The sequence below is a fragment of the Vombatus ursinus genome, unplaced genomic scaffold, assembly GCF_900497805.2.
Source record: "Vombatus ursinus unplaced genomic scaffold, bare-nosed wombat genome assembly UNPS02004704.1, whole genome shotgun sequence".
Classification (NCBI taxonomy): domain Eukaryota; kingdom Metazoa; phylum Chordata; class Mammalia; order Diprotodontia; family Vombatidae; genus Vombatus; species Vombatus ursinus.
In genome coordinates, this window is record NW_020944482.1 from 323,124 (window position 1) to 349,312 (window position 26,189).

The 26,189-nt window shown below is 36.6% G+C and overlaps 1 protein-coding gene across 2 annotated transcripts in view; it reads left to right on the forward strand.

The window, feature by feature from the left end:
- B3GNTL1 (UDP-GlcNAc:betaGal beta-1,3-N-acetylglucosaminyltransferase like 1) overlaps positions 1–26,189 on the forward strand; it is a 101,120-nt gene that overhangs the window by 64,979 nt on the left and 9,952 nt on the right. For both annotated transcript variants that reach the window (XM_027840338.1, XM_027840344.1), the window contains 3 exons: positions 7,623–7,747; positions 14,027–14,162; positions 17,077–17,145. In XM_027840338.1, the coding sequence (XP_027696139.1) occupies positions 7,623–7,747; positions 14,027–14,162; positions 17,077–17,145 (330 nt within the window). The remainder of the gene's footprint in view (positions 1–7,622; positions 7,748–14,026; positions 14,163–17,076; positions 17,146–26,189) is intronic.

Consider the following 26,189-nt stretch of genomic DNA (forward strand, 5'->3'; position numbering starts at 1 on the left):
TCATGTAAGCATTTAGAGATATAAAACTTCCCCTAAGGACAGCTTTCCCTGCATCCTGTAAGTTTTGGTATGTTTTCTCTGTATTGTCATTCTCTTGGATGAAGTTATTGATTGTTTCTATGATTTGTTGTTTGACCCATTCATTTTTTAGGATTATATTATTTAGTTTCCAATTAATTTTTAGTCCATCTTTCCATGACCCTTTAATTACATATAATTTTTATTGCATCATGATCTGAAAATGATACATTTAATATTTCTGCCTTTCTGCATTGGATTGTGAGGTTTTTATGCCCTAGAATATGGTCAGTTTTTGTGTAAGTACCATGTACCGCTGAGAAAAAAGTATATTCCTTTCTATTCACCTATTTAACTTCTTTCTTGTTTATTTTGTGGTTTGATTTATCAAGTTCAGAGAGGAGAAGGTTGAGGTCCCCTACTAGTATAGTTTTGCTGTCTATTTCTTCCTGTAACTCCCTGAACTTCTACTCTAAGTATTTGGATGCTATACCATTTGGTGCATATATGTTTAGTAATGTATTACTTCATTGTCTATAGTACCTTTTAGCAGGATGTAGTTTCCTTCCTTATCTCTTTTAATTAGATCTATATTTGCTTTTGCTTTGTCTGAATCAGGATTGCTACCCCTGCTTTTTTTACTTCAGCTGAAGCATAATATATTCAGCTCTGGCCTTTAACCTTTACTCTGGGTGTATCCCTCTGTTTGAAATGTGTTTCTTGTAAACAACATATTGTAGGATTAGGGTTTTTAATCTATTCTGCTATCTGTTTCTGTTTTATGGGAGAGTTCATCCCATTCACATTCACAGTTATGATTACTATTGGTGTCTTTCTCTCCATCCTATTTTTCCCCTCCCTCCTTATGCTGTTCTCTCTCCTTTCTCCCTTTTTATCCTCACTAGTGTTTTGCTTTTGACCACCACCTCCTTCAGCCCACTCTCCCTTCTATTAGCCCCCTCCCTTTTCTTCCCCTTTACCTTTACTACTTCTTCCCTCCCTTCTATTCACTCACTCCCTTTTCTTTTTACTTTCCCCTCCTACTTCCTATAGGGTAAGTTAGATTTCTATACCTAACTGATTATGTTATTCCCTCCTTGAATCAAATCTGATGAGAGTAAGGTTCAAACAATGCTCATCTCCCTCCCTTCTTTCCCTCTACTGGAATAGGTTTTTATGCCTTTTCATGTAATGTAATTTACCCTTGTCAGCCTCTTCCTTTCCTTTTCTCCCAATCCAATCCATTAATTGGATCCACTTAATCCACTTACTTAGATCCACATAACCCACTTAATTAGATTTTTTATCCTTACATCAAAGTCAACTTACACCCCCTCTGTCTATGTGTACCCTTTTTAAAAGGTATAATAACAATACAGTTATCAAGAGTTACAAGTGTCATCTTCCCTTGTAGGGATGTAAACAGTTTACCCTCATTAATAACATGTTGTTTTTTTCTGTCCTGTTTACCTTTTTATGCTCTTTTGAGTCTTGTATTTGAAGATGAAATTTTCTGTTGAGTTCTGGTCTTTTCATCAAGAAGGTTTGGAAGTCCTCTATTTCTTTGAATATCCATCTCCTCCCCTGAAAGATTATGCTCAATTTCGCTGGGTAGTTGATTCTTGGTTGTAATCCAAGCTTCTTTGCCTTACAGAATATCATGTTGTATGCCCTACAGTCTTTTAATGTAGAAGCTGCTAAGTCCTGTGTAATCCTGATTGTGGTTCCATGATATCTAAATTGTTTCTTTTAGGCTGCTTGCAGCATTTTCTCTTTGACCTGGTAATTTTGGAATTTGGACTACTATAATCCAAGGCATTTTCAATTTGACACCTCTTTCAGGAGGTGATTGGTGGATTCTTTCGATGACCATTTTGCCTTCTGGATGTAGGACCTCAGGGCAGTTTTCCTTGATGATTTCCTGAAAGATGCTGCCCAGGCTCTTTTTTTCATCATGATTTTCAGGTAGACCAATAATTTTTAAATTGTCTCTCCTGGATCTATTTTCCAGGTCAGTTGTTTTCCCAATGAGGTATTTTACATTTTCATCTATTTTTTCATTCTTTTGTTTCTGTTTGACTGATTCTCGCTCTCTCATAGTGAGCCAGCTTCTACTTGCCCAATTCTAATTTTTAACAAATTGTTTTCTTCTATTAGATTTTGTACCTCCTTTTCCATTTGGCTTATTTTACTTTTTAAGGAGTTCTTCTCCTCAGTGAGTTTTTGTGCCTCCTTTTCCATTTGACCAATTCTACTTTTTAAGGAGTTGTTTTCTTCAGTGTACTTTTTTCAATTTGACCAATTGTATATTTTTTAAGGACTTATTTTCTACAGTTAATTTTTAGCTATTGACTCTCTTACATACCTTTCATTTCTTTTCCCAATTTTTCTTCTATCTCTCTTATTTTACTTTTAAAATCCTTCTTGAGCTCTTTTAAGAAGGCTTTTTGGACTTCAGACCAGTTCATGTTGAGGTTTCAGATGTGGGTATATTGACAATGTTGTCTTCTTGTGAATTTGTGCCTTGATCTTCCCTATTCCCATAATAAGAATCTATGGTCATTGTACGTTTCCTTTTGCTCATGGTGTTTGCTTATTTCCTGACTTTTAAAAAAAAACTGAGTTCTCCTCCTGGAGAGCAGGTGGCACTGACCAAAGCTTCTTGTGTTGGGAGACTGGGACCTGGTCACTGGCTTTGTGTGCTGGGGCCTCAGGGACTGGCAGTTGGAGGCTGTAGAGTCTGGCAACTTACCTGGTATGGGCTGCAATCAGCAACACTGGAGCTCTAGGGGTAGGGATGGGGAGTCTGGCCCCTGGAGGTCACCTGCTTACCCGGGCCTTGCACTCCTTTCACTGGCTCCTGCTCACCCAGGCCTTGCATTCCTTTCACTGGCTCCTGCTCACCTGGGTGAGCACAAGGATGTTTTGCTGCTTGAGGATGTTTCTCAGCTGGGAGCTTTATCTCTTGGAGTTGTGCTTCCCAGAGTTTTGCTAAGGCATTGGGAGACTTGGCTGCCGGAGAAAACCGTGGCATGTGGTGGTTTTCCCAGCTGGTGTCCACTAGTTCCCCTGCCTATACTGAGCCACTCAGGGGTCCTGGTGTTGGTACCTGCCTGCTTCATCACCCTGGGGTTCAGGATCTCCCCCTGGTATGCTGAGGTGGAGCTTTCTGCTAGCTTGCTGGGACACCTCCCGTTCTGTACTGCTCCCCCTTCCCTAAGTGAGAGAGGCCTTTCCTGTTAAATCCCCCAAGCTTCCTGGGCTATAAGACTGCTGCACCCTGTCTTTCTGCTGGTTCAGCTATTCCAGGGTTTTTCCTGGGGTGGTATTTTCTAGGCTTTCAGAGGTCAACTCCACCATCTTAGCTCCTGGAAGCAGAACTCTTTTTGAGATCTTGTAAGCCTAATTTGTTCCCATTTTGCAGGAGACTGTCTAGTGGGAATCACGTTACACAGAAACTTTTCTCCTTATGTGAGACAGGAAATGGTTAAATACTAGTCAACCTGCCTCTTTTTGATCTGGGGGGAAAAAGGTTCCCCTTTTTCCTTTGTCTTTCCACATTCAGAACTTGACCAGAGTTCCAATGTAGAGAGAGAGAGTTTTTAATTAACAACTTTTTCTTTCCAAAAGTTTCCAGACCATTTACTCTCAAACTCTCTGTTCACACTGTTCATGCAAATAGATTGTGCCTTTCTTTCTATCCGTGCTCCTCTCATTCCTACATGCTAAAACTTTCTTGCCTTTCCTTCTGTCTTCTCATACCTCTGGTGGACTTTGATTAAAGCCCTTTTAAAACTGCACATATCTTATTTCTTTCCAATTCTGATCTGACACTTCTTTTAAATTTGTCTATTTGCCTTTATCAATCATATAACCTAAAAAATAAAGTATTTTTCTTTCTCTTTCTCATCCTCCCACTCGTCTGAGGCTGCTTCAATCAGGGAGGGAGGGAAAGGGGGAGAGAGGGAGGCATTCTAAGAAAAGTCCAGCTGTAGCCCTTAGAAGCTTCCCTTGCTGGCTGGCTGCATTGTAAACCTTATAGGACATCAGATTACACACAAACACTCCTACCACACAGACAAACGTAGAAGAGATTAACATGACGAACAGATGAAGTAATACAGATAATCATGGGGAAAATCTGAAAATAAAATGGGGAAACCTCTAAGAGGCTTGTCAGAAATCCCCTGCACAAATAAGACAATTTTTCTTGGTTCACTAGATTGTATTGTGGCCAGGCACAAAGCTTTCCTTTTCAAGATCTTGGAGAGTAAGTCCTGCTGAGTCCATCTTTGAGGATCCTGTGGCCTTGAGGCTGGAAGAAAAGGGGGATCATGCAGGCACAGGCTTGAGGACGGGGAGTCCCTCTGTGAAGGAGGGTCACAGGGTGTAGAGGGAAGTAAGCCTTAGGAAACCAAAAAGTACCTGCATTTTCCCAATTCCCTAGCATCCAAGAGAATTGAGAGAATTGGGCATATACGTGTAGATAGGGTGTCCTCTGTGCGGCAGAAGGTGTGTCCAAATGTGAGACAGTCTCGTAACCATCTGATCCGAATGGAACCTGAGAGCGTCAGGCCCCAAAAGCACCTCTAAGCCTTCCTAGGTGCTTGGAGAGCGACCGTAACTGCAGAGCAAGAAAGGGATAGAGAGAGAGGGGATGCTTACATACCTTCTGGTCTTGGCTAAAGAAGGGCTTGAGGGGGTCAAGCAATTCTCCATAACAAGGCCACCAAAATATGATGCGGTTTGGGGTGCTGGGAACCCCATGATGCAAGTATACTGACCTGCCCTGTACCCTTGCATTTTGGGGTTCCCAGCACCCCAAACTGCATCAAAAGTACATTCTTCTGTATACAATTCTTTATAACAAAATATTAATTCTGATAATATGCATTCTTCCTAATACAGTAACCATGAAATAACCCATAAAATGCAGTATACAAAATAAAATCGGTAACATGCAAAACATTTTTTCTAGGTAGTAATTCCCTAGAACTCTGTGACATTTTGTGCTAACATCTCAATTAAAAAACCTCATTAATTTCAAGCAATACTACACTGCTGTAAACCTCTCTACAGTTATCTCTTCCACATCATCACCTTCTCCATCATGATTTTTATATATCGTGTGTCGGCATAAGAAATGAAGTGGTAATTTTTTCAGAGTTTTGTGGAAGCCTTAGATGACACATGAAGATCAGCAGACAACACAGAACCTATGACCATTACTTAACCCAAATTTTATAATAAGGTACTATATTATATTATATTATATCATATCACCACATAAAAGAAAAAAAACAAATTCAGATTTCTCTGGTACAAAGGGAGGGCCAAAAAATTTTATGCAGATTTTCCAGGTTTTTTGTTGGGGAGGGATGCCATGCCCCTTGTCCCTGAGATGTGGAAGGGATAATTACTTTGGTTGCTCTTTGAAAACCAAGGGAGTGGTTACTGGGACTTTAGTTGCTATTGTCAGAAGCCACTGAGACCAGCAAGGTCTCAACGTCACCTCTGACACTCTGAATTCATAGGGAGCTCTTTACAACAGTAGTGTTAGGAAGACCAGTGAAGCACATAATAGGATACCAGCCACTCTACAAACTTGTGCGTATTGCACCTCTCATTTTTTTCCTCTACTGTGCATAGCTGTGAATGTGTACAATTGCCATAAAAGTAAAAATGAGATTGCCAATAAAGTCACATGAATGCTTGAAGTCGCAAAAGTTAAATGTGAGATGTTGAGGATTGTCTTTATATTATGTATGTATGTATGTGTGTATATATATATATATATATACACACACACACACACACACATATACACATACATATATACACACACATATATATCATATATATGTGTGTATATATATACACACATATATATGACATGGTTAATGAAGGAATTTGTTTTGATTATACATGTTTGTGATTTTTCATAACAGGGAATACAGAGGTGGGGAGGAAATAATTTGACACTGAAAATAAAACTGAATTTTAAAAACTACTGTATAAACAAGTTGAAAAAGAGGAGAGAAGAAGGGATTTTATTTGGCTACTTAATTGTGAGAAAACAACAAGGGGAAGAATTAAATAACTAGATAAAAGGAAGAAATAAAATGGAAGTAATAAGTTAAGCAAAACTCTAAAAGTAGAGAAAAGGATAACAAACAGGACTTGAGGAAGAGGGGATAAGAGCTGGAAGAAAGGAGTTGGAGTGGGGAAGAAGACAGGCATTGAACTCATACATTATAAGTTCAGTGCTTGTTGGTAATCTCTGGGCACCTGGAATTTGGGTTGGGTGATTAAATGAACTTTAAAGAAAGAGGTTGATAGGTGATAATGGTAAAGAGAGTCTGGAAGTGTGGAGTGCAAAGAGTATTCCATCTCCCTGTCATAAACTGTAGGTGTTTGGGGGAGGTAATAAATGAAAATACAACCAGTACTGGAAAAGATGACCAGAGATGCAATGACATCAAAAGCAAAACCTGGTCTCAGTGAGTGCCAGAAGATGAAAGAGAAGGTTATGTAGGATGAGAGGAAGTTTGCTAATTATGGAGTAGGCATTCTAGGGGGCTAGAAGAGACTGGGAATTCTGGTGTGAAGTATTGTGGGAGTAGGGTTAAAGGGAGATACGATAAGGGAATGGACAGTTGAGGTTGGGGTAGGGGATTTTTTTCTTTGGCAGCTGGGAGTTCAGTGTCACAGGGATGAGGAGTAAGTGTAGGACGATGTGTAAGTGTGCCAACTACTTGATAATGAGTCCAAGCAGAGTAACAGTGAAATCTGTTGATGAAAGCAGGTGATCAGCATTTTCAAATTAGACTCTCTTGGGCTTAACCCAGTCCTCAACTTCCTGACCTGCCATGTTTTTGTGACTTAGATGGCATCTGGAACCCTGCCTTGTTGCAGGCATGCTTAGTAGATAGTGTGTGTTTCTCATCAGGCATACTCTGTGCACTATTTGCCACAAGTCTGGCATTCTTGTGTCTCTTTGGGGGCAGGAGTGGATTAAAGGGGAAGTGTTCTCTTGTTGTTGTTTGTCCTTCAGTTACAAGCAAGACACAGCTGTCTTCTGTAAGTTTGGGAGCTCAATCACCTGGAGCTTGTTTTCTGGTTTAAGAACAAAGTTATAGGCTTATTTCTAATGTATAACTAAAAGGATAAAGTTATTATATGTAATTCCTAGTTATTGGGCCTCCATTGGGTTGGTTGAGTGTATCATAAGATTACATAGATTTAGAATTGAGAGGGATCTCAGAGGCTGTGCTGTTCATGAACTCTGTCAGCTGTGATGGATTTAAAAAGAGATGTAGAAAAGAAATGTACAGGAGGAAGAGGTATAGAATGGTTGCAATCTACAGTTATTTATGGCATAACTAGTTCATAATAGATATTAGAAAAATAGATGTCACTTGGAACTTTTTTAAACAACTGTAAGCATTTGTGATTAAAATAGGTAAAATCAGCTTTTTTATGTATTCCTTGAATTTTGGTATTACTTACAATTCATACTTGGAACAGTCAAATAGTACAAATTTCTCCACTCTAGTTTAAATGGAAATATTGAAAATTGTAAATGACTTTTGTCTCTCTTACAGGGTGTGCCTGAGGACTTGTTATTCTTTTATCATCATCTGCGAAAGGGTGGTGAAGTCTTTCTGGTTGAACAGTGCCTTCTCCTCTATCGATACCATCCATATGCAGCAACACACTCAGTCCTAGAGTAAGTAAATTATCCATTTGTGATTAGGTGAAAATCGGGAACAGATTTAGGAACCTAAATATATTTAGCAACTCTGTTGGAGACATGCCCAGAATTTTAGCTTTTATTGGCTTAGCTTTAAATACAATACCCAAATTCAAGACCCAGAAATGCTTGGTATAACTTTGCCTGATAGCCACAAATTACTCTATTTGAAATGGTTTTTTGAGTCACTTTTTCCTTATTTTCAGACCATATACTTCTTTTATAAAATATATAATTTCATTGTAATTTGACAGGTATTCATTATGTACATTTTCTAATTTCCATTCAAGGCCTTCAGAAGTATGAAAATCCCATGTCTCTAAAATATCTTTATGCTGTAATTGTTATGCTTCTATAATATTATGATTTCCAATTTGATATTCTTTTCATCTACTCTGATGCTGTCTACTGTTTTTATCATGGTATAGTGGAAGAAGCTTGGAAGAAGACTTAGCTTCTATCGCTGATTCTCATACTAATGCTGTCATCTTGATTAAGTCACTTCAGCTATATGACCTTGTTAAAATCTGAAAAATGAGGTCTCTTCCAACTCTAAAATCTATGAATTTCCCTATATTCAATCAGATACCAGGACCCTTCTTTTCCATTCTTGCTACCAGTGCTATTTGTCAGGCATTCATAATTTAGGATCATATATTTAAAACTGGAAGAAATATGAAAAATTATCTGGTTCAAATTCCCTAATCTCCCATTGTACAAATGTATGTATATGTACAAATGTACAAAGAAACCGAAGCCAACAGAAATTAGTTTGCCCAAGTATAGCAGAGCCAGGGTCCAAATCCTGTCTTCGTTATGATAATCTCCAAATTAGTTTTCTTGCCTCTAGTTTTTTCTCCTGTGATCCCTAATACACTATCACTAGTTTTCTTTTAAAACATCACTTCCATCATGTGCCTACACTGCTCAAAACTTTTAGTGGTTTCCTACTGCACACAAAACTATCTCCCTGGCTTGGCATTCAAGTCTAATGGGGGAGACAACATGCAATTCAGGACCAGGTCATTGCCACTAGAAATTACATCAAATTTATTTTTGAGGAACCTAGGTTTAGGGATCTAAACCTAGCAGTAGGAACTATTTAACACATCACTATAAGCTATAAAAATGTAGTAGTTTACCCAAACAGTATAACATTCCCTACATAATATTCCTCCAACCTTTATACACACTGAAGGTTGGTAGCCAGAGAGTAACTGTTACCTCAAGGGTCAGGGTAGTTACCTTTTAGGTACTCACTCATAAAATTATGGCACATCAGTAGCTTCCTCTTAGCAATCAGCAAATTGGCATAATTAGCTTTTAACAAAGATATTTATGAAGTAGTGTTCTAAAACTAGTAGCTATAAAATATCTAACTGGAGCTCCTGACCTAGTTTCCAAATTCCTAACAGATTATCAGATCTTTAGGATTTGAGCATAAAAAATTGGAATTTCTGGGAATCCTTGGGAATTTCTGAAACTATAAGTTATTCTTTATTTTTAATAACATTTTACTTGTTTTTAAATAAGTGACTGTGGTAATACAGAATGAATTATTTTTCTGTGATAGGATTGTTCTAAAAGCTTCAGATGTTTTTGTAAGGAAAAGAATGATAAATATATGTATTATTATTAAATAATATATTGGTTCACAGTGATTTAAAATATCTAGCAACATGCTGACTGATTTCCTTCATTTTTTTTAAAACACTTTCATCATTCATCATATTCTCTTTACTCATTATGAATCTATAACAATTAATAAATAAATTTAGTAGTATTTACAAAGAACGTCACCCTACGTCTTATATTTAAAAACTGGAAAATGCCAGTGAACATCATTGAGTAGAATTCCAATAATGTAACATATCTTCAGATATGTTAGCAACAATGCAATGCAGAATCACATGTTGAAATTGCCAGTTTGAGGATTTATTTTGCTTCCAGAATGTGTTATTTCTTGGAACATACCTCATAGAATTTATATATGGTATACTATGCATATAAACTTAATAATGTTTGTTTTATTTGAAAGAATGACTCACTATTGGCAGTGGACTGGGCCACAAGCATACACTTAACAACATGGCAACATTTATAAGCAAGGTGGACTGATTCTATTGTGATTGCTTCTCTCCTATGTATTCCTGTCCTGGTTCCTAGAAATGTGTACCATAGCCTTCTGTTCCATGTGTTAGTGTCTCCTGCTTTTGCTTTTGACTTGACATCAGTGAATTCCTTTGAACCTGTTAACCTTTAATTCTTGCAAGAAAATCACTATGCTTTTTTCAATTTGTTGACTGATTTTTCTCAAGATTTTAGTTGTTCCCTGAAAAACTATGGTATCCAAGAAGGAAAGTCCTGGATGGAGAATGTCTTCAGTGCATCCTCATAAATGTAAAGGGTATCCAGCTATATTCTAGATAAGCTCTTATAGTGTAGCAACCCTTCTGAGGTCCTCTCCCAACCTGTACTCAGGCTTGATGGTTGGGTCCCTAAGGAGAATAACTGCTACCTCAAGGTTTAGAAGGAGTAATCACTCCTAAAGTTCATGAGCATTTTTACTTAAGCAGCCATTACTAAGATGGCAGAGTAAAAATAGCAAAACATTATCCCCCACAAACCTGGGACACACTCTCCAAGAAATATACCTTGTCCATGGGAAAAGTAGGTTTAGTACAGTGGTAGTGAGGATCGTGGACAAAGGCAACTTACAACTCTTGGTACTGCAGAACCTGTAGGACTAGGCTTTCTGTCTTTGGTCTTCATTTAATTCTTATGCAGCTCCCCTGAAGTTTAACATCTCTTCTGGTTAGGTTGCTTACCATCCACAGGGCTACTCTCTTCAAATTTCTTTGCTGGATGTTCTTTTTCACAATGGCAAACACCTTTAGCAACCCACCTCTCCTGATTTTCATGCCTGGCCTGATGTTTATGATCAAAGCTTTATTGAAAAGGTAATCTCTCATATATCATTTGAGGAATCTTCAATGATTTTAATATGTGGTTGGTTGATTTTGTTGGAAGACACAAATGCAATGTGGCATTTTGCTTTACCAGATTAAATGCTTATGAAAAAATAATCAATGAACAATGAGCAAAATGGGATCTCTTATTCTCTGCATCTTTCAGTCAGTTGTGTGATAGAAAAGGTAGCACACTGTAGAAAATCTCTTATGAAAACTTGTCTGTTCATGCCATGTGGAGATGATTCTCATTTAAAAAAAATTTATAGCTGGGCATATAGGTTGGTAATTGTAGATATTTTTCTGGTTGCCATTTTAGGTATTAATAAGAGTTAAGATTTCTTCCACACTTTTGGTCCCTTCCCCTCTTTCAAATGCTTTGTGTGTCAGTCCTTCAGTGTACTCACTCAAAATTGTGTTGTTTCTAGTATGGCATCCCTCTACATACAGTTGGCCTGATCTGGCTGAGTCCCATCCTTGTTCTCTTCAATGTAATTTCTGAATCCTCTTTAAACATATCCTGGACTAAGTGTGGCAGGCCTATTGCCTTTGGTGGTAGAAAGTTTGTTATATTTGTCTTTGTGGATCATTTCCATTTTTATTGTTTTTATGCTTCCATTGATAATTCTTAAACCCTCTCAAAATGACTGTCCTTATTTGAGTCTTTCATCAAGTTTTCTTTTAACTAGTTTTACTTTCCACCAATTTAAAGAAAGCTTGATGAGAGATCCAAATAAGCACAGTCATTTTGGAAGGGTTAAAGGATTCCAGCTTTCTGCTTTGTCATATTTTGCAGATGAGTTTATATTTTAATCAGTTTTCCAATTGACTTATTTCTCTCTGTGACAAATAAGTTGTATTTGCTCAGTAAGGTACATAGACCTGTTTGATCTATGTTTGATTTGTAATGGCAATTAATATGTAACAGTACTTTGTAGAAAAGTGTTATAATCAGAGTTGATGACATTTTAAAAAATCTTTTATTTTTTTGAATTAATTTATTTATTTTTAGTTTTCAACATTCACTTTCACAAGATTTTGAGTTCCAAATTTCCTCCCCATCTTGTGCCTGTTCCCACCCCAAGATGGCATGCATTCTGAATACCGCTTCCCCTAATCTGCCCTCCCTTCTATCTCTTCCCCACCTTCTCTTTTCCCCTTCCCCTTCAGTTTTCCTGTAGGGCATGATAGATTTCTATACCCCATTTCTTGTATATCTTATTTCCCAGTTGCATGTGAAAACAATTTTTTTTAACATTTGTTTTTAAAACTTTGGGTTCCAAATTTTCTCCCTTCCTTCCTCCCCACCCACCCTCATTGAAAAGGCAAGCAACTCGATACAGGTACAGATACATGGGTAGTCATGTAAAACACTTCCATAGTAGTCATGTTGTGAAAAACTAAATATATTTCCCTTAATCCTATCCCACCCTCCATTTATTCTATTCTGTCTTTTGACCCTGGCCCTCCTTAGAAGTGTTTATTTCTGATTACCCTCTCCCCCAGTCTGCTCTCCCCTCTATCATTTCCCTACTCTCTTGTCCCCTCCCTCCCCCCATTTTCCTGTAGGGTAAGATAAATTTCCATACTCAATTAAGTGTGTATGTTATTCCCTCCTTAAGCCAAATCCAATGAGAGTAAGATTCACTCATTGTCTCTCACCTTCTCCCGTTTCCCCTCTACTGTAAAAGCCTTTTCTTGTCTGTTTTATGTGAGATAGTTTACCCCATTCTACCTCTCCCTTTCTCCTCCCAGTATAATCCTCTCTCACCCCTTAATTTACTCCAGATATCACCCTTTCATCTTCAACTCACCCTGTGCGCTCTCTTGCTCACGCTCTCTCTCTCTTTTTCTTTCTCTCTCTCTCTTTCTATATATATATGTATACACACACATACATATAATTTTTCCCTCCAACTACCCTAATACTGACAAAGGTCTCATGAGTTACAAATATCTTGATGACATTTTTACTGCATTATTCACTTTTAATTATCAACAGCTTGTTTAAATAGGGAAGGATTAAATGATTTCAATTTCATGACATGTCTTTTCATTCTTCCTCTTTCTTTATACTAATTCTGACCTTTGTTATAAGTAGTGAATGATCTGTCTGTATACAGGTTGCTGTTTTAGGGATCGACACTTATGTCAATTACAGCCTTTGCCTTTCAGTTAAAATATAATAAATTTCATTGGTTGTTGTTATTCGGTATTTTTCATGTTTAGTACCCATCAGTTCTTTTCTTGAAGAAAGTTTGCATGACATGGGATTGTGAGGTTTCTATGTAGCTATAAGTCTTGGCCTTTCTTATTCCTTATTCTTGGTCCACATTTTGCATATATTTTGTATATTCATCAATGACCATATTTGCATTGAATGTAGTAAATATTAAAGTGTATATTGATTTAATTTGGATCATCTTATGGAGTTCTTCATAGAATTTGTCTACTTCTTTGCAATTTATTTGGACACATAAGCTACAGTTATTATGTGGTGGCATTTTTCCAAACACTTCTCATCAGTACTATAATAATAGCTAGCATTTATATGGTGTTTTAAGTTTTGCAAAACATTTTGCATATTTTATTTCATTTGATCTGTAATGCAAAATGAACGAATGTCCCAAAAATTATTTTTCTTGTTGACTTTGGGAATATGATAAAACCAACTTCACCAACACTTTCTCTCTCTCTCTCTCACACCTCTCCAGGGAGTACCTCTGAACTGTCTCAACATTTGAAAGGTTATTTCTTTGTTTCTTCTAGTTTCATTAATAGGGAGGATATAATGACTGTTGTGATTCAGTTCCTCTAGGACTTTGTACATTTATTGATCATTTATTGATCACTTTAAGAGTACCAGTTGCCAAATTAAAGTTGTAGATGATCTAAAAACTGTGTGATTCTCACTACTCATAACCTCCTTTTCTACTTAGATACCACTCTGCCACCATCACTGCAGTAGCAGAAGGGGATTTCATTAGACCCATTTTGTATTTCTTTCTTTTTCATAGTTTGCCACCACCAGAGAATTCATTTCCAAGGGATCAGCCTCCTTTTGATGAGCTTTTATATGCTTGGATAGATTTATCCTTAGAAAGCAGTGATCCATTGACGTAATTTTTAAGAATTCAGGCTCATCTTCATGTTACAATGAAGCTTTAGAGTCGAGCTTTCTGGAATATACCAATAAATTAATATCATGTTAAATTTCTATATCATAGATTTGGGCACTGGGAAAAACAAGAGTATGATTCATCTCTTTTTTTTCTTCATGTTATAGAAGCACCATCTGGCAACACCGAGTCCAGTTCCTAGAGGAAAGGGCTCTTCAGCATTGGACATCATTTACTATCTGGAATGCTGGCAAACAGGGAAGAAAACTCTATAGAAGCTTATCCCCAGTAAATCAGAAAAAGGTAGAATAGCAAGAAACTGTCCTTATATTCCCTATCATTTTGTTGGAATGACTGTAGTGTATGTGTTTTACCTTTATAAATACATGTTTTCTACTTTTTCTGTAATTAGTTCAATTTAGTTCAGCAACTACCTATTTTCCTAGCAATGGGGACAAATAACATTCTGCATTGGTAAGACACAAAGATAAATAAGACACTCCCTCCCCTCATGGAGCTTATAGTCATCCTTTATTTTAATGTAAAATGGGAACATAATGAGAGACAAAAGGGGCTCTGTGCGATCTGAAGAAAGTTACCTTCTAAAACCTTTCTTTCTTTTGCTGTGGTTTTGAGGTACATGAGCATGGAGTTATATTTTAAAATTTTTTGAGGTAGTATATCTACTATCTGGAAACTAAATAATTTTATATTTCAGCTTTAATGATGTCTTTTTACGTATCATAGCCATATCTTGAGATATATATATATACCCCTAGCCATGAATTGAACCCTCCCACTTAATAGCCACACCAACAAAGACCATGTTTGACAGAACATACAATATTCTTCAGTTGTGGTCTCTCACCTCTACTGAGAAGAGGGAAATTTCATTGTGTAAATAATGCCCAATTAGCTTACTTAATCTTACCCCTTTAAAGTTGACATTGAGTCAAGTCAACGTGCATTCATTAAATACCTACTGTATGCAAGGCCTATGAGCTAAGTGCTGGAGGATGCCCAAAAAAAAAAAAAAAAAAAAAAGGCAAAAACAGTCCTTGTCCTCAAAGTGCCAGAAGTCTAGTGTGGAACAAAACATGAAAACAACTATGTTCAAACAAGGTACTTGCAGGATAAACTGGACATTATCTCAAAGAGAAGGCATTAACATTAAGGGAGATTAGGAAAGGCTTTTTGTGGAAGGTGAGATTATAGCTGGGACTTGAAGGAAGCCAAAGGAAGAAGAAAATTCCTGGCATGAGGACCGGCAGTGAAAATGCAGGGAATTAAGAGATAGAGTGGCTTGTTTGAGGATCAGCAAGAAGACCAGTGTCATTGGATCACAAAGCCCTTGGTTTAGGGGGGCAATAAGATATAAGAAGACTGACAGGTAGGAAGGAGCCACATTATGAAGGGCTTTAATGCCAAATAGAGGATTTTATATTTGATTTTGGAGATAATATGGGGACCACTGGAGTTTATTGCAGGTTGGGGTAGGGTTTATGTGACATGGTCAGACTTTTGTTTTAGGAAGATAGGAATCTGGGCCCAATTTAGGTTAATTTTCCTATAGGATTCTCTAAAGTAAATGGACCAAAATACCAACTATATTTGCAGCAATGCAAAAATTAAAAGCCATGTAGATGCAGCACTGAGAAAGAACATTATTTCCTATTTATGTTGTGTGTTTTGTTTGTACGTAGTTGTTCGCATGTTATCTCTCTCATTAGGTTGTAAGTTCCTTAAGGGCAGTTGCCTTTTGCTTTTCTTGGTATTCCCAGCACTTAGCACAGTGTCTGGCACATAGTAGGTGCTTAATAAATGTTTATTGACTAACAACTAAACATAACCTTTCAGAAAATATTCCGTTTAAATTAAAATATGCTGAGGACAAATATAGCCTAATCCATGGACCTACTAATTATCTCAAGTGTATATTCGCAGAAAAACATCTTAAGCTAATGCAAATATTTAATACATTCTCCCTTTATTCTATAACAAATAATTTGAGGGAGAGGTAAACCATGTGATTGATCAAATTCAACGCTCAGGAAAGTTGAATAATTTTTATTTATTTATGGTATAGCACCAACACCCCACACCCCTAATTATTCTGACAACTCAGGACTTATAAGTTTACAGGTTGGGTCGTGAGGGAGGTGGTTATTCTTAGACTCATAGGCACCCTGTAGATCCGCACTCCTAAAACAACAGCACTCTGGTGAGTGAACTAACCTTTCATATTTAGCCATAGACACAATTAAATCAAAGCAAAGGGATCGGCATAGCAAGAACAGTAACTACAAAATGTTCCCATCCACGTAAACCTACACTGCACTTTGCCACAAATGTGATATCTCTGAAAGGAATGGGCACAAAAAGAATACACAGGTAGAGAGGCACACATGTAGAAGAAACATGTGGCCAAGGCAACTCACACCTCTATCACTGCAGGGTCCTGAAGTCCTTTTTTTCCCTAGTGTCCTCATGTTTCTTCTTTCCTGGCTGCAACATTGCCGTTGAGTGGCTTGCTCAGCTGGCCTCCCTGTGTCTGCTATTCCGTAGTTTAACATTACTGTCAGATCTAGTTCTCACTTGAGTTCCTAATTGATCCTCTTCTTTGCTGTCAGAAGTTATGCTTCTTACAGGGTGGATACATATTTTTGTATTTTATTTACATAAGGTTGTAAAGTGAGTCTACTTAAATGAATAAGCATTTACTAAATGCTACTATGTGCCATGCTCTGCGCTAAGCCTTAAGCATAGAAACAAAGGCAAAAATAGTCCTGGGGTGACTGGGAAAATGGTGTTGCCGTTGACAGTAATAGGGAAGTTAGGAAGAAGAAAGGATTTGGGAGTAAAGATAATGAATTTACTTTTGGATGTGTTGAATTTAAGATAAGACATCTTGCTGAAGACCTGGAGATTGTTGGAGATGCAAGCATGGAGGTTAGGAGAGAAGTTAAGCTGGATAAAGATTTGTGAATCATCTGCATAAGAATTGTTGCTCACAGCTTATGGAATATTCAGGGAATGTAAATGATGAAACCCAAGATCATTGGCAGTTGCAGTTATCTCAAAGTCCGTTGAATTATCAGTATAACACATTGTAAGAAAGTAATTATACATTGTAAGAAAAACACTAGTCCAAAGTCCCTGATGGATTGCCAGTTGAATTGCTTTGAATTTTTATTAAACCATATTATCTCCTCCTTAGGTTGTTGCCTTCTGTGATGTTGATAAAAACAAGATCAAGAAAGGTTTCTACTCTTATGAAGACTCTAAGGTTTGTAATAAATGTTCATCATTCCTCTGTTCTGGCTTTCATTGGTAGTATGAAATGCATTTAGCTTAAGCTCCAGGAATAAATAATGTTTTAGACTCTCATTACATTAACTAGCTACAAAAAAACCGTCTTGGTTTGGAGAAAATGATACAGAACTTTTTACCTCCAAATTCTTTTCACTGATTTTGCCACACATCTGATGTCATTGAAATATCCTGGGGCTAATGTTTGGATGACCTGTGAGTTAACAATTCCATTCTAGGGACTCTTGTGGATGCATAGACTAAAAGTTATCAAAGCAATCTACTTTAGTTAATATAATGCCTAGGATATCCTTTACAGTGTTGGTCCAAAGAGGCCAAAAAAATGAGTAGCCTAAATTTAATACTGAGAATGTTGGGAGTTAAGTAAGGTCTCAGTTATAGGATCGATGGAGTCAGTTTCCCGAGCAAAATTGTCTACTTTTTTTTTTAATTAACTGGAAATTAAATAGTGCATAAGAGGGCACTCTTACTCTGCCCTCCCCTACCCATTCTAGTGCTGCCATAATGCATCCAATAGACTTGAATACAGAGTGTGCTTAGGTACACCCTCCTGCTTAAAAAATGTTATTTGTGTGTTTAATTTTTAAGTTTGAATTTTAAATAAAGTTTAGTTATTAATTTAAAAAGGTTGGTTTTAGTTTCTTTGGTGAATAAAAATAATGTCCTTTATGATTCAGTATTAATTTAACAAACATCAGCCTTACAATTTAAAAAAAATTATTAAATTTATTTATTTTTGGTTTTCAACATTCACTTCCATAAGATTTTAAGTTTGAAATTTTCTCCCCATCCCTCCCCTCCTTCACCCCTAGATTGCATGTAATTTGACATAGCTCTACATATATGTTCATATTAAACCTATTTTCACATTAGTCATGTTGTAAAGAAGAATTAGAACTAATGGGAGGAACCAAGAGAAAGAAGAAACAAACAAAAAAAAAGAGAAAGTGAGAGCAAATAATATGCTTTGATCTGCATTCAGACTCCATAGTTCTTTTTCTGGATGTAGATAACATTTTCCATCATGAGCCTTTTGGAGTTGTCTTAGATCCTTGCATTGCCAAGAAGAATTAAGTCTGTCAAAGTTAGTCATCCCACAATGTGGCCATTACTGTGTACAATGTTCTACAATTTTTAAAAAATAAATTTCCTTAGTGACATGGTCAGACCTGATCTTTAGAAGCATTATTCTGGAAACTGGAGATTGGATTGGAGTTGGGAGGGACTTAGTCTACTATCTTTGTTCAAACCTGAGTGATACCTAAGACTCTTTCCATTGGCGGAGATGATGACTGGACTCTGCATGCCTGCCCAAGGTACAGACTTAGTTTAAGATCTTGGGAGAAAAGAGTCTTGCTTTTTTCATCTCACTTAGAAGGTATGGCTCCAGAGCCTCTTTGGGGAGAAAACAGGAAGGAAACATGTCTCTGATTTCAGCTTGCCTCCCTAAAGACTTTGAGAAATTGCCTCTTGAGTGAGATGGGACACTCATTTGGGCTGAGATGTCTCATTTCCACTGGAAGAGCTCATTCATTCTGTATATTGGCCAGTGTGTTCTAGTCTGTATAATGATCTGATTTCTGTTTGCTATCTGCTTAGATAAATAGATTTACTTGATAGTCACTATTTGTGATGATCTTTTATGCAACTAGCGTTTGGTGCAAAAAGATAAAACCTTAGGATATAAGCTTGGAGTACTCTTTAAGGTATAGTAATTCAGGAAAACAGCTTGAACATAGGAACACAATCACTTCCCCTATATTAGCAATATTTAGGGGAACACATGGGTGTAATTCTAGATCTGGCACACACTTTGTGAGCGGAAGAGAGCAAGTAACCTTCTGTCTCCCCTCCAAGAATGAATCAGAGTCTCCCTTGAAGAGGGGTGGGTGAGATTTCAGAGATTCATGATTGCCTATGAGCTAAATTTAGACAGACTCATGTTGATATATACATGGATGACATATATACCTTATGTCTGCATGGATAGAAAGAGTACACATATCAAAAAACCCATAGGTGTTTGAAAATTTGAAATATGAATAGTTTATTCTATAAGTATTCAAGCACAAAATAACTAATTCAGACCCATGAGTTCATCCTTTGGTATCTGGAACCTCCACTGACTAATGCAGATCAGAAAATGGTCTCTAATTGGTAGTCTTAGAAAACTGTCTGAGAGGTTAAATGACTTGACCATAATCACAGTATGATTAGTGACCAAACTTGAACTCAGGTCTTTCTGACTCCATGTACATTATGCTACCTCAAAACCATGCCTCAGCTGCTTTTTCATCCCAGAACTTCCCTGCTTTATAACATCTAGACATCTTGTGACCTTATCATCTTGAAATATCCTTCTGTAAGGCCAACCCCCATCTGACACTGGCAGGTTCTTCCTGGAATCACCACTTTGTGGAGAGGCGCAGGCTGACTAACCTTCATTCCCCTTCCATCTCTGCTCCTAACTTTATGGACTGCAAAACCATGCTCTTTCACTGAGTGCTTTATCCTCCCTCTCCCTCATCCCCTACCTATTTGCTTTTCTGCTCCTTTTTTTGTGTTGTCTGCATCTACTAGAATGTAAACTCTTGGAGGGCATAGATTGTCTTGCTTTTTCTTTATATTTGTGTTCCCATCACTTAGTATAGTGCCTCGCATGTAGTAAGTGCTTAATAAATGCTTGTTGCTTTGACTTGAACTAAAAATAAAACAAACAAAATAAAATAGAATTCTCTAATTGCATACTCTAATGGAATATTCTATGAAGATCTATGAATGCAGTTTATTTGCCTAGACACATTACCTGGAGCTAGAGAACTTGATTTGCTTCCTATGGTAAGGTAAATATCCTTAATCTTGGCAGCCAAGTGGTGGAGTGGATAGAGTACTGTGCTTAGAATCAGGAAGACTCATCTTCACGAGTTCAAATCCAGCCTCAGATACTTACTAGCTGTGTGATGCTGGACAAATCACTTAACCCTGTTTGCCTCAGTACCTCATCTATAAAATGAGCTGGAGAAGGAAATGGCAAACCACTCCAGTATCTTTGCCAAGAAACCCTAGAACTGGGGTCACAGAGAGTCAGATGTGACTGAAATGACTGAAAAACAACAAAATTTTTATATAATCCACCAGGACTGTATTATTCCTTAGTCTCTTCTATTTCAAGATAAATCAGTTTGCTAATGCCATAGAATGTTAGAACTGGAAGGGACATTAAAGTTTTCAAAATATATTGGTTCTGGCATCAAAGAATTTTGCTTGAATCTCTTCTCTAGTGCTTAATAAATATATAACCTTGGGTAAGTCATTCATTCTCTCTGGTCTTCCATTTCTTTATCAGCAAAGTGAGTTCAGATATGTTATGATCCTATGAAATCATCACAGGCCAAAAGAAAGGAGTTTGGGAATAAAAATACAATTTTCAGTTATACATTTTTCACTTTAGATTTGCCAAATGATGTAATTTAGCTTTTTTGACTCTAGATATTTCTAGATATCTTCCATCCTTCAGTAACTCTCTGACTTCAATAGTTCATTTCTTCAGGGAAAATCACAACCTCTCCACACCTTCTCATGTTGTATAATTATTTTAAAAATATTTTTGCAAATGTATTACTTATTTTAAATATTATTTACTTTTTAAATTTTGAATTCCACATTCTTTTTCTTGCTCCCACTCTCTCACACTTATACTGAGAAGGCAAACAATATGATATCAATTATACATGGGAAACCATGCAAAATATATTTCCATATTAGCCACATTTTTTTAAAAAAGCAAGAAAATGAGAAAATTATACTTCAATTTGCACTCAGAGTTCATCAATTCTTTCTCCGGAGGTGGATAGCATTTTTTTCATCATGAGTCCTTTGTAATTGTCTTGGATCATTGTATTGATCAGAGTAACCAAGTCTTTCACAGTGGATCATCATTGCAACATTGCTGTTAACTGTGCATAATGATCTTCTAGTTCTTCTCACTTAAATTTGCATCAATTCAAATATCTTGCCATATTTTTCTGAAACTATCCCCTCGTCGTTTCCCACAGCACAATAGTCCTCCATCACAATCATATGACACAACTTGTTCAGCCATTTCCCATGTGATGAGTATCTCCTCAATTTGTACTACAGAAACAGCTGCTATAAATAGGTCCTTTTCCTTTTTCTTTGATCTCTTTGGGTTACAGATAGAGTAGTGGTATTGTTAGATCAAAGGCTATGCATAGTTTTATAGTCCTTTGGACATAAATCTAAATTGTTCTCCAGAATGGTTGAACTATTTAACTACAGGTTCATTTAGTGTACCCATTTTTCACTCCTTTCCAGCAGGTGTCATTCTGAGAGGTGTGAAGTGGTACCTCAGAGTTGTTTTAATTTGCCTTTCTCTAATTAATATTGATTTAGAGCATTTTTTTCATATGGCTATAGATAACTTTTATTTCTTCCAAAAACTGCCTATTTATACTCTTTGACCAATCATCAGTTGGGGAATGAATCTTAGTTTCATAGATTTGACTCAGATCTCTTCTTAGTATATATTTGAGAAATGAGGCCTTTATCAGAGAAAGGTACTATAAAAATGAAATGTACTTTCCCTGATTATCCCTTTTAATTAGATCTGTTTTTGCTTTTGCTTTGTCTGAGATCATGATTGCTATATCTGCCTTTTTTACTTTGGCAGAAGCATAATAGATTCTGTTCCAGCCCCTTATTTTAATTCTGCTGGTGTCTTTCTATTTCAGGTGTGTGTCTTGTAAGCAACATATTATTAGTTTCTAATTCATTTTGCTATCTGCTTCTGTTTCATGGGTGAACTTATCCCATTCTCATTCATAGTTATGATGACTCACTGTGTATTTCCCTCCATCCCATTTTCTTCTGTTTTTCCTCCTCTCTTTCTCTTTTTATCCTGTTCCTCCTCAACAGTCTATTTTGCTCCTAAACATTTATCTCCTTTAATCTGTCTTCCCTTTTATCATACCTTTTTTCCCTTCTCTTACCTCCTTCTCCTTCTATTTTCCTATTGGGTAAGTTTCATTTCTATACACAACTGAGTATAGATAGATGAATAGATAGATAGATATAGATAGATTCTTCCCTCTTTGAACCAGTTCCTATCAGGTCCAAGTATTGCATGCTACCCTTATCCACCCCATTTTCCCCTAACACTGTAAAAGCTCTTCCTTGCATGCCTCTTTTCTGTGAGAAGAGTTTTCCCATTTTGCATTTCCCTTTCCCTTTCTCCCAGTGCATCCCTCTTTCTCATCCCTTCACTTTTTTTTGGAGAGCATTCCAACATAGTCAACTCACATCCATGCCCTCTGTCTATGCAAACTCTTTTTAACTTCCCTAATAATGATAAAGGTCATAGGTATTACATGTATCATTTTCCCATGTAAGAATGTGAACAGTTTGACTTTATTGAGACCCTTATGATTGCTCTTTCTTGTTTACCTTTTTATGCTTGTCTTGAGTCTTGTGTTTGAATGTTAAGTTTTCTGTTCAGCTCAGATCTTTCCATACAAATGCATGAAAGTCCTCTATTTCATGAAATGTCCATTTCGCCTCCTGGTGTATTATATTCAGTTTTCCTGGGTAGGTTATTCTTGGTTGTAATCCTTGTTCCTTTCCCTTCTAGAATATCATATTCCAAGCCCTTTGCTCCTTCAATATGGAAGCCACAAAATATTATTTGATCCTGACTGTGGCTCCATGATATTTGAATTGTTTCTGTCTGGCTGCTTGAAGTATTTTCTCTTTTACCTGGAAGCTCTGGAATTTGTCTATAATATCCCTGGGAGTTTTCATTTTGAGATCTCTTTGAGGAGGTGATTGGTAGATTCTTTCAATTTCTGTTTCACCCTTTGGATCTAAGATATCAGGAAGTTTTCCTTGACAATTTCTTGAGATATGATGTCCAGGCTTTTTTAAATCACAACTTTTAGATAGTACAGTAATTCTTAAATTATCTTTCTTCAATTTATTTTCTAGGTCAGTTGTTTTTCTGGTGAGATATTTCACATTTTCTTCTATTTTTTCATTCTTTTGACTGTTTTGTTTTTTGATGTTTCATGGAATCATTAGCTTCCACTTTCCCAATTCTAATTTTAAGGAATTCTTTTCTTCAGTGAGCTTTTGTGTTTTTTTTCCATTTGACCTATTCTGCTTTTTAAGGAGTTCTTTTTTTCAGTGAATTTTTGTGCCTCTTTTACCATTAAGCCAATTTTGTTTTTTTAAGGTGATATTTTCTTCAATATTTTTGTGCCTCTTTTTAACTTTAACTCTCTTTTCATAATTTTCTTTCATCGCTCTCATTTCTCTTCCCAATTTTCCTCTACCATTCATTGCTTTCTTTAACTCTTCCAGAAATTCTTGTTGACCTTGGGTCCAATTAATACATTTCTTTGAGGCTTTATGTTTCTAGCTGTTTTCACATTGTTTATCTTCTGAGTTTATGTCTTGGTCTTCCCTGGAACCATAGTAGCCTTTTATGTTCAAATTATTATTTTTGTTTGCTCATTTTTTTCCAGTTTATTTCTTGACTTTGAACTTTTTGTTAATGTAGTTCATTGCTCATTGGATGGAGCAGAGAGGCATTATCCTAAGCTTCAGGTTTTGCTGTAGTTTTCAGAGCTGGTTCTGGGGATCTGTAAGTTGTTAGTGCTTCCAAATTGGTGTGATACTGTAAGTGGTATTATCACTTTCCTGATCTGTGCTTTGATCTTTACCCAGGAAATGCCCCAGGTACTCATCTGCCAAAAAATACTCTCTTTGCCTTGGCACTGTGACCGAGGCCTCTGTTCTCTTGTGACCTACTACCATAGAACTGCCACCTAGAACTTTAGGGTTATTTTATGACTATTCAATTTCTTTTTCTGATTTTGGAGTTATTTAAGTAGTCTATTTCTTCTCTGGTTAATCTTAGTATTTTTTAAAGTATTCAACTATTTCCTATAAATTACCAGTTTCATTAGTATATAATTGGGGAGGGAAAGGTGTTTACAACTTATAATATATTGTAATTTTTCCTTTTTGATTCCAGCAACTTGATTTTCTCCTCTCTATCAAGTTAGCTACCTTATATTTATTTGACTTTTTTTTTAACTGTTATTTTTATTGATCAATTCAGTGGTCTTTTGCTTTCTATTTTATTAATTTCTTTAATTATCCCCAACTAAATAACAAAATAGAGATTTGTTATTTAGTTGGAGAGTTTGAGTTTATTATTCAAGGTTTTTTAAAAAATTTCATCCTCTATTTATCCTTTGTCTCTTTTGTTGATGAAAGCTTTTAGAGATAGGCATTTTACCTCAGTTTTATACAGTTGCCATAAGTTTTGGTGTGCTGTCTCATTGTTTTCATTTTCTATGAGGAAATTTTCTATTTCTGTAATTTGCTCTTTGACCCACTCTTCTTTAAAACTGTTATTTAGTCTACATTTACTTTTTAATTCTTTCTTTATTGTCCTTTACTGAATATAATTTTTATTGCCTTGTAATCAGTAAATGATGTATTTAGTGTTTCTGCTTTTCTGCATTTATTGGCAAGGTAAAGGCTTTGCCCCAATACCTGACCTATTTTTGTAAAGGTTCCACGTTAACTGAGAAGCACATTAATTCCTTTCTGTTCCCTTTCAGCAGTCACTAGAGATCTGTCATCTTTAATATTTCCAAAGTTCTATTTAGATCCTTCTTTCTTATTGAACTTTTGGTTAGATTTTTTTTAGGTATAAAAGAGTTACATACTCCCCATTTCCCTCCCCTCATTTGTGTTACTGTTTTCCCTACAACTTCGGTAAGTATATACATATTATGTTATTGCATGAGTATATGTTAGGTATTGATATCGATTCATTATTAATGGTGTCTTCAAGCATAATGTAATTTCCCTGCTTATCTTTTCATCATGTCCATATTTATTTGAAATCAAGATTGCTACCCCTGCATTTTTTTTAGTATCTTCTTTTAAGTGTGAATCCTTATGTTTCAGTTGTGTTTTTTATAAATGACATATTGTTAGAATCAGCTTTCTAATCCATTTTGGTATCCTTTTCTGTTTTATAGGTGAGTTTGTCCCATTCGTGTTCATGTATTTTCCTCAATCCTGTCTTCTTATATTTTTTCCTCTCTTTAATCCCACCTCCCTCTTTATAAATAAGAAATGGTAGAAGAGAGGGAGTTTGTGTGACATTTGTGATCTTATATGTGAAATAGCCTATTTACACTTAATTGCATCTTTACTCTTCTCCTTACCCTGTTCCTGATCCCAGGTTTTTGCTCCTTCTTCCTTTTCTTCACTTTCTTTCTTACAGGCTTCAAATTCTTCTCTCCAGCATGGTAGTTGGTTTTGCTTACTACCATTCTCTTAGACTTAAAACAAGATACTTCCTCTTAGACTCTTCTTTACCACTTCCTTATACTTTACCCTCTTATTTCTCCTTTGAGTTTTATGTATTTCTATATTGAAATCTATAGAGGGAGGAGGGAGGTATAGAATACATGTCTAAAATTTTGTTCAATCCTCCTTTTTCTGGTACATATGAAAGTGAGATTCATAGAATGCCTGTTCCTCCCACTTCTTCCTCCATGACTTCATACTGAGCCCAAGCAGGGAGTGCTACAGCTGCCCCAAAGGTTCCAGGAGCCACTTGCACTCTATCCTCTGGGATTTGTTTTCAGTTTGACCTGCCTCCTGCTTATCTATCCCAGGATCTCTGTAAGGTTTTGGAAGTGCCCTCTGTGGATTCCTAAGTTGGATGGAGTCTTGAATCAAGTCAGCAAGCATTTATTAAGCTTACTGTGTGACATGTGCTGTGCTACGTGCTTGGACTACAAATGTAAAGGGAAAAAAAGTCCCTTCAAGGAGCTTACAGCAGAATAGGAGAAGACAAGAGAAATGAAAAGTAGTAGTAGTACCTGCATGGAGCCTGGGAAAGAAGTGAAAGAGTGAGAATGGGGTTGGACTAAGCACTTCCTTAAAATGGAAATTATG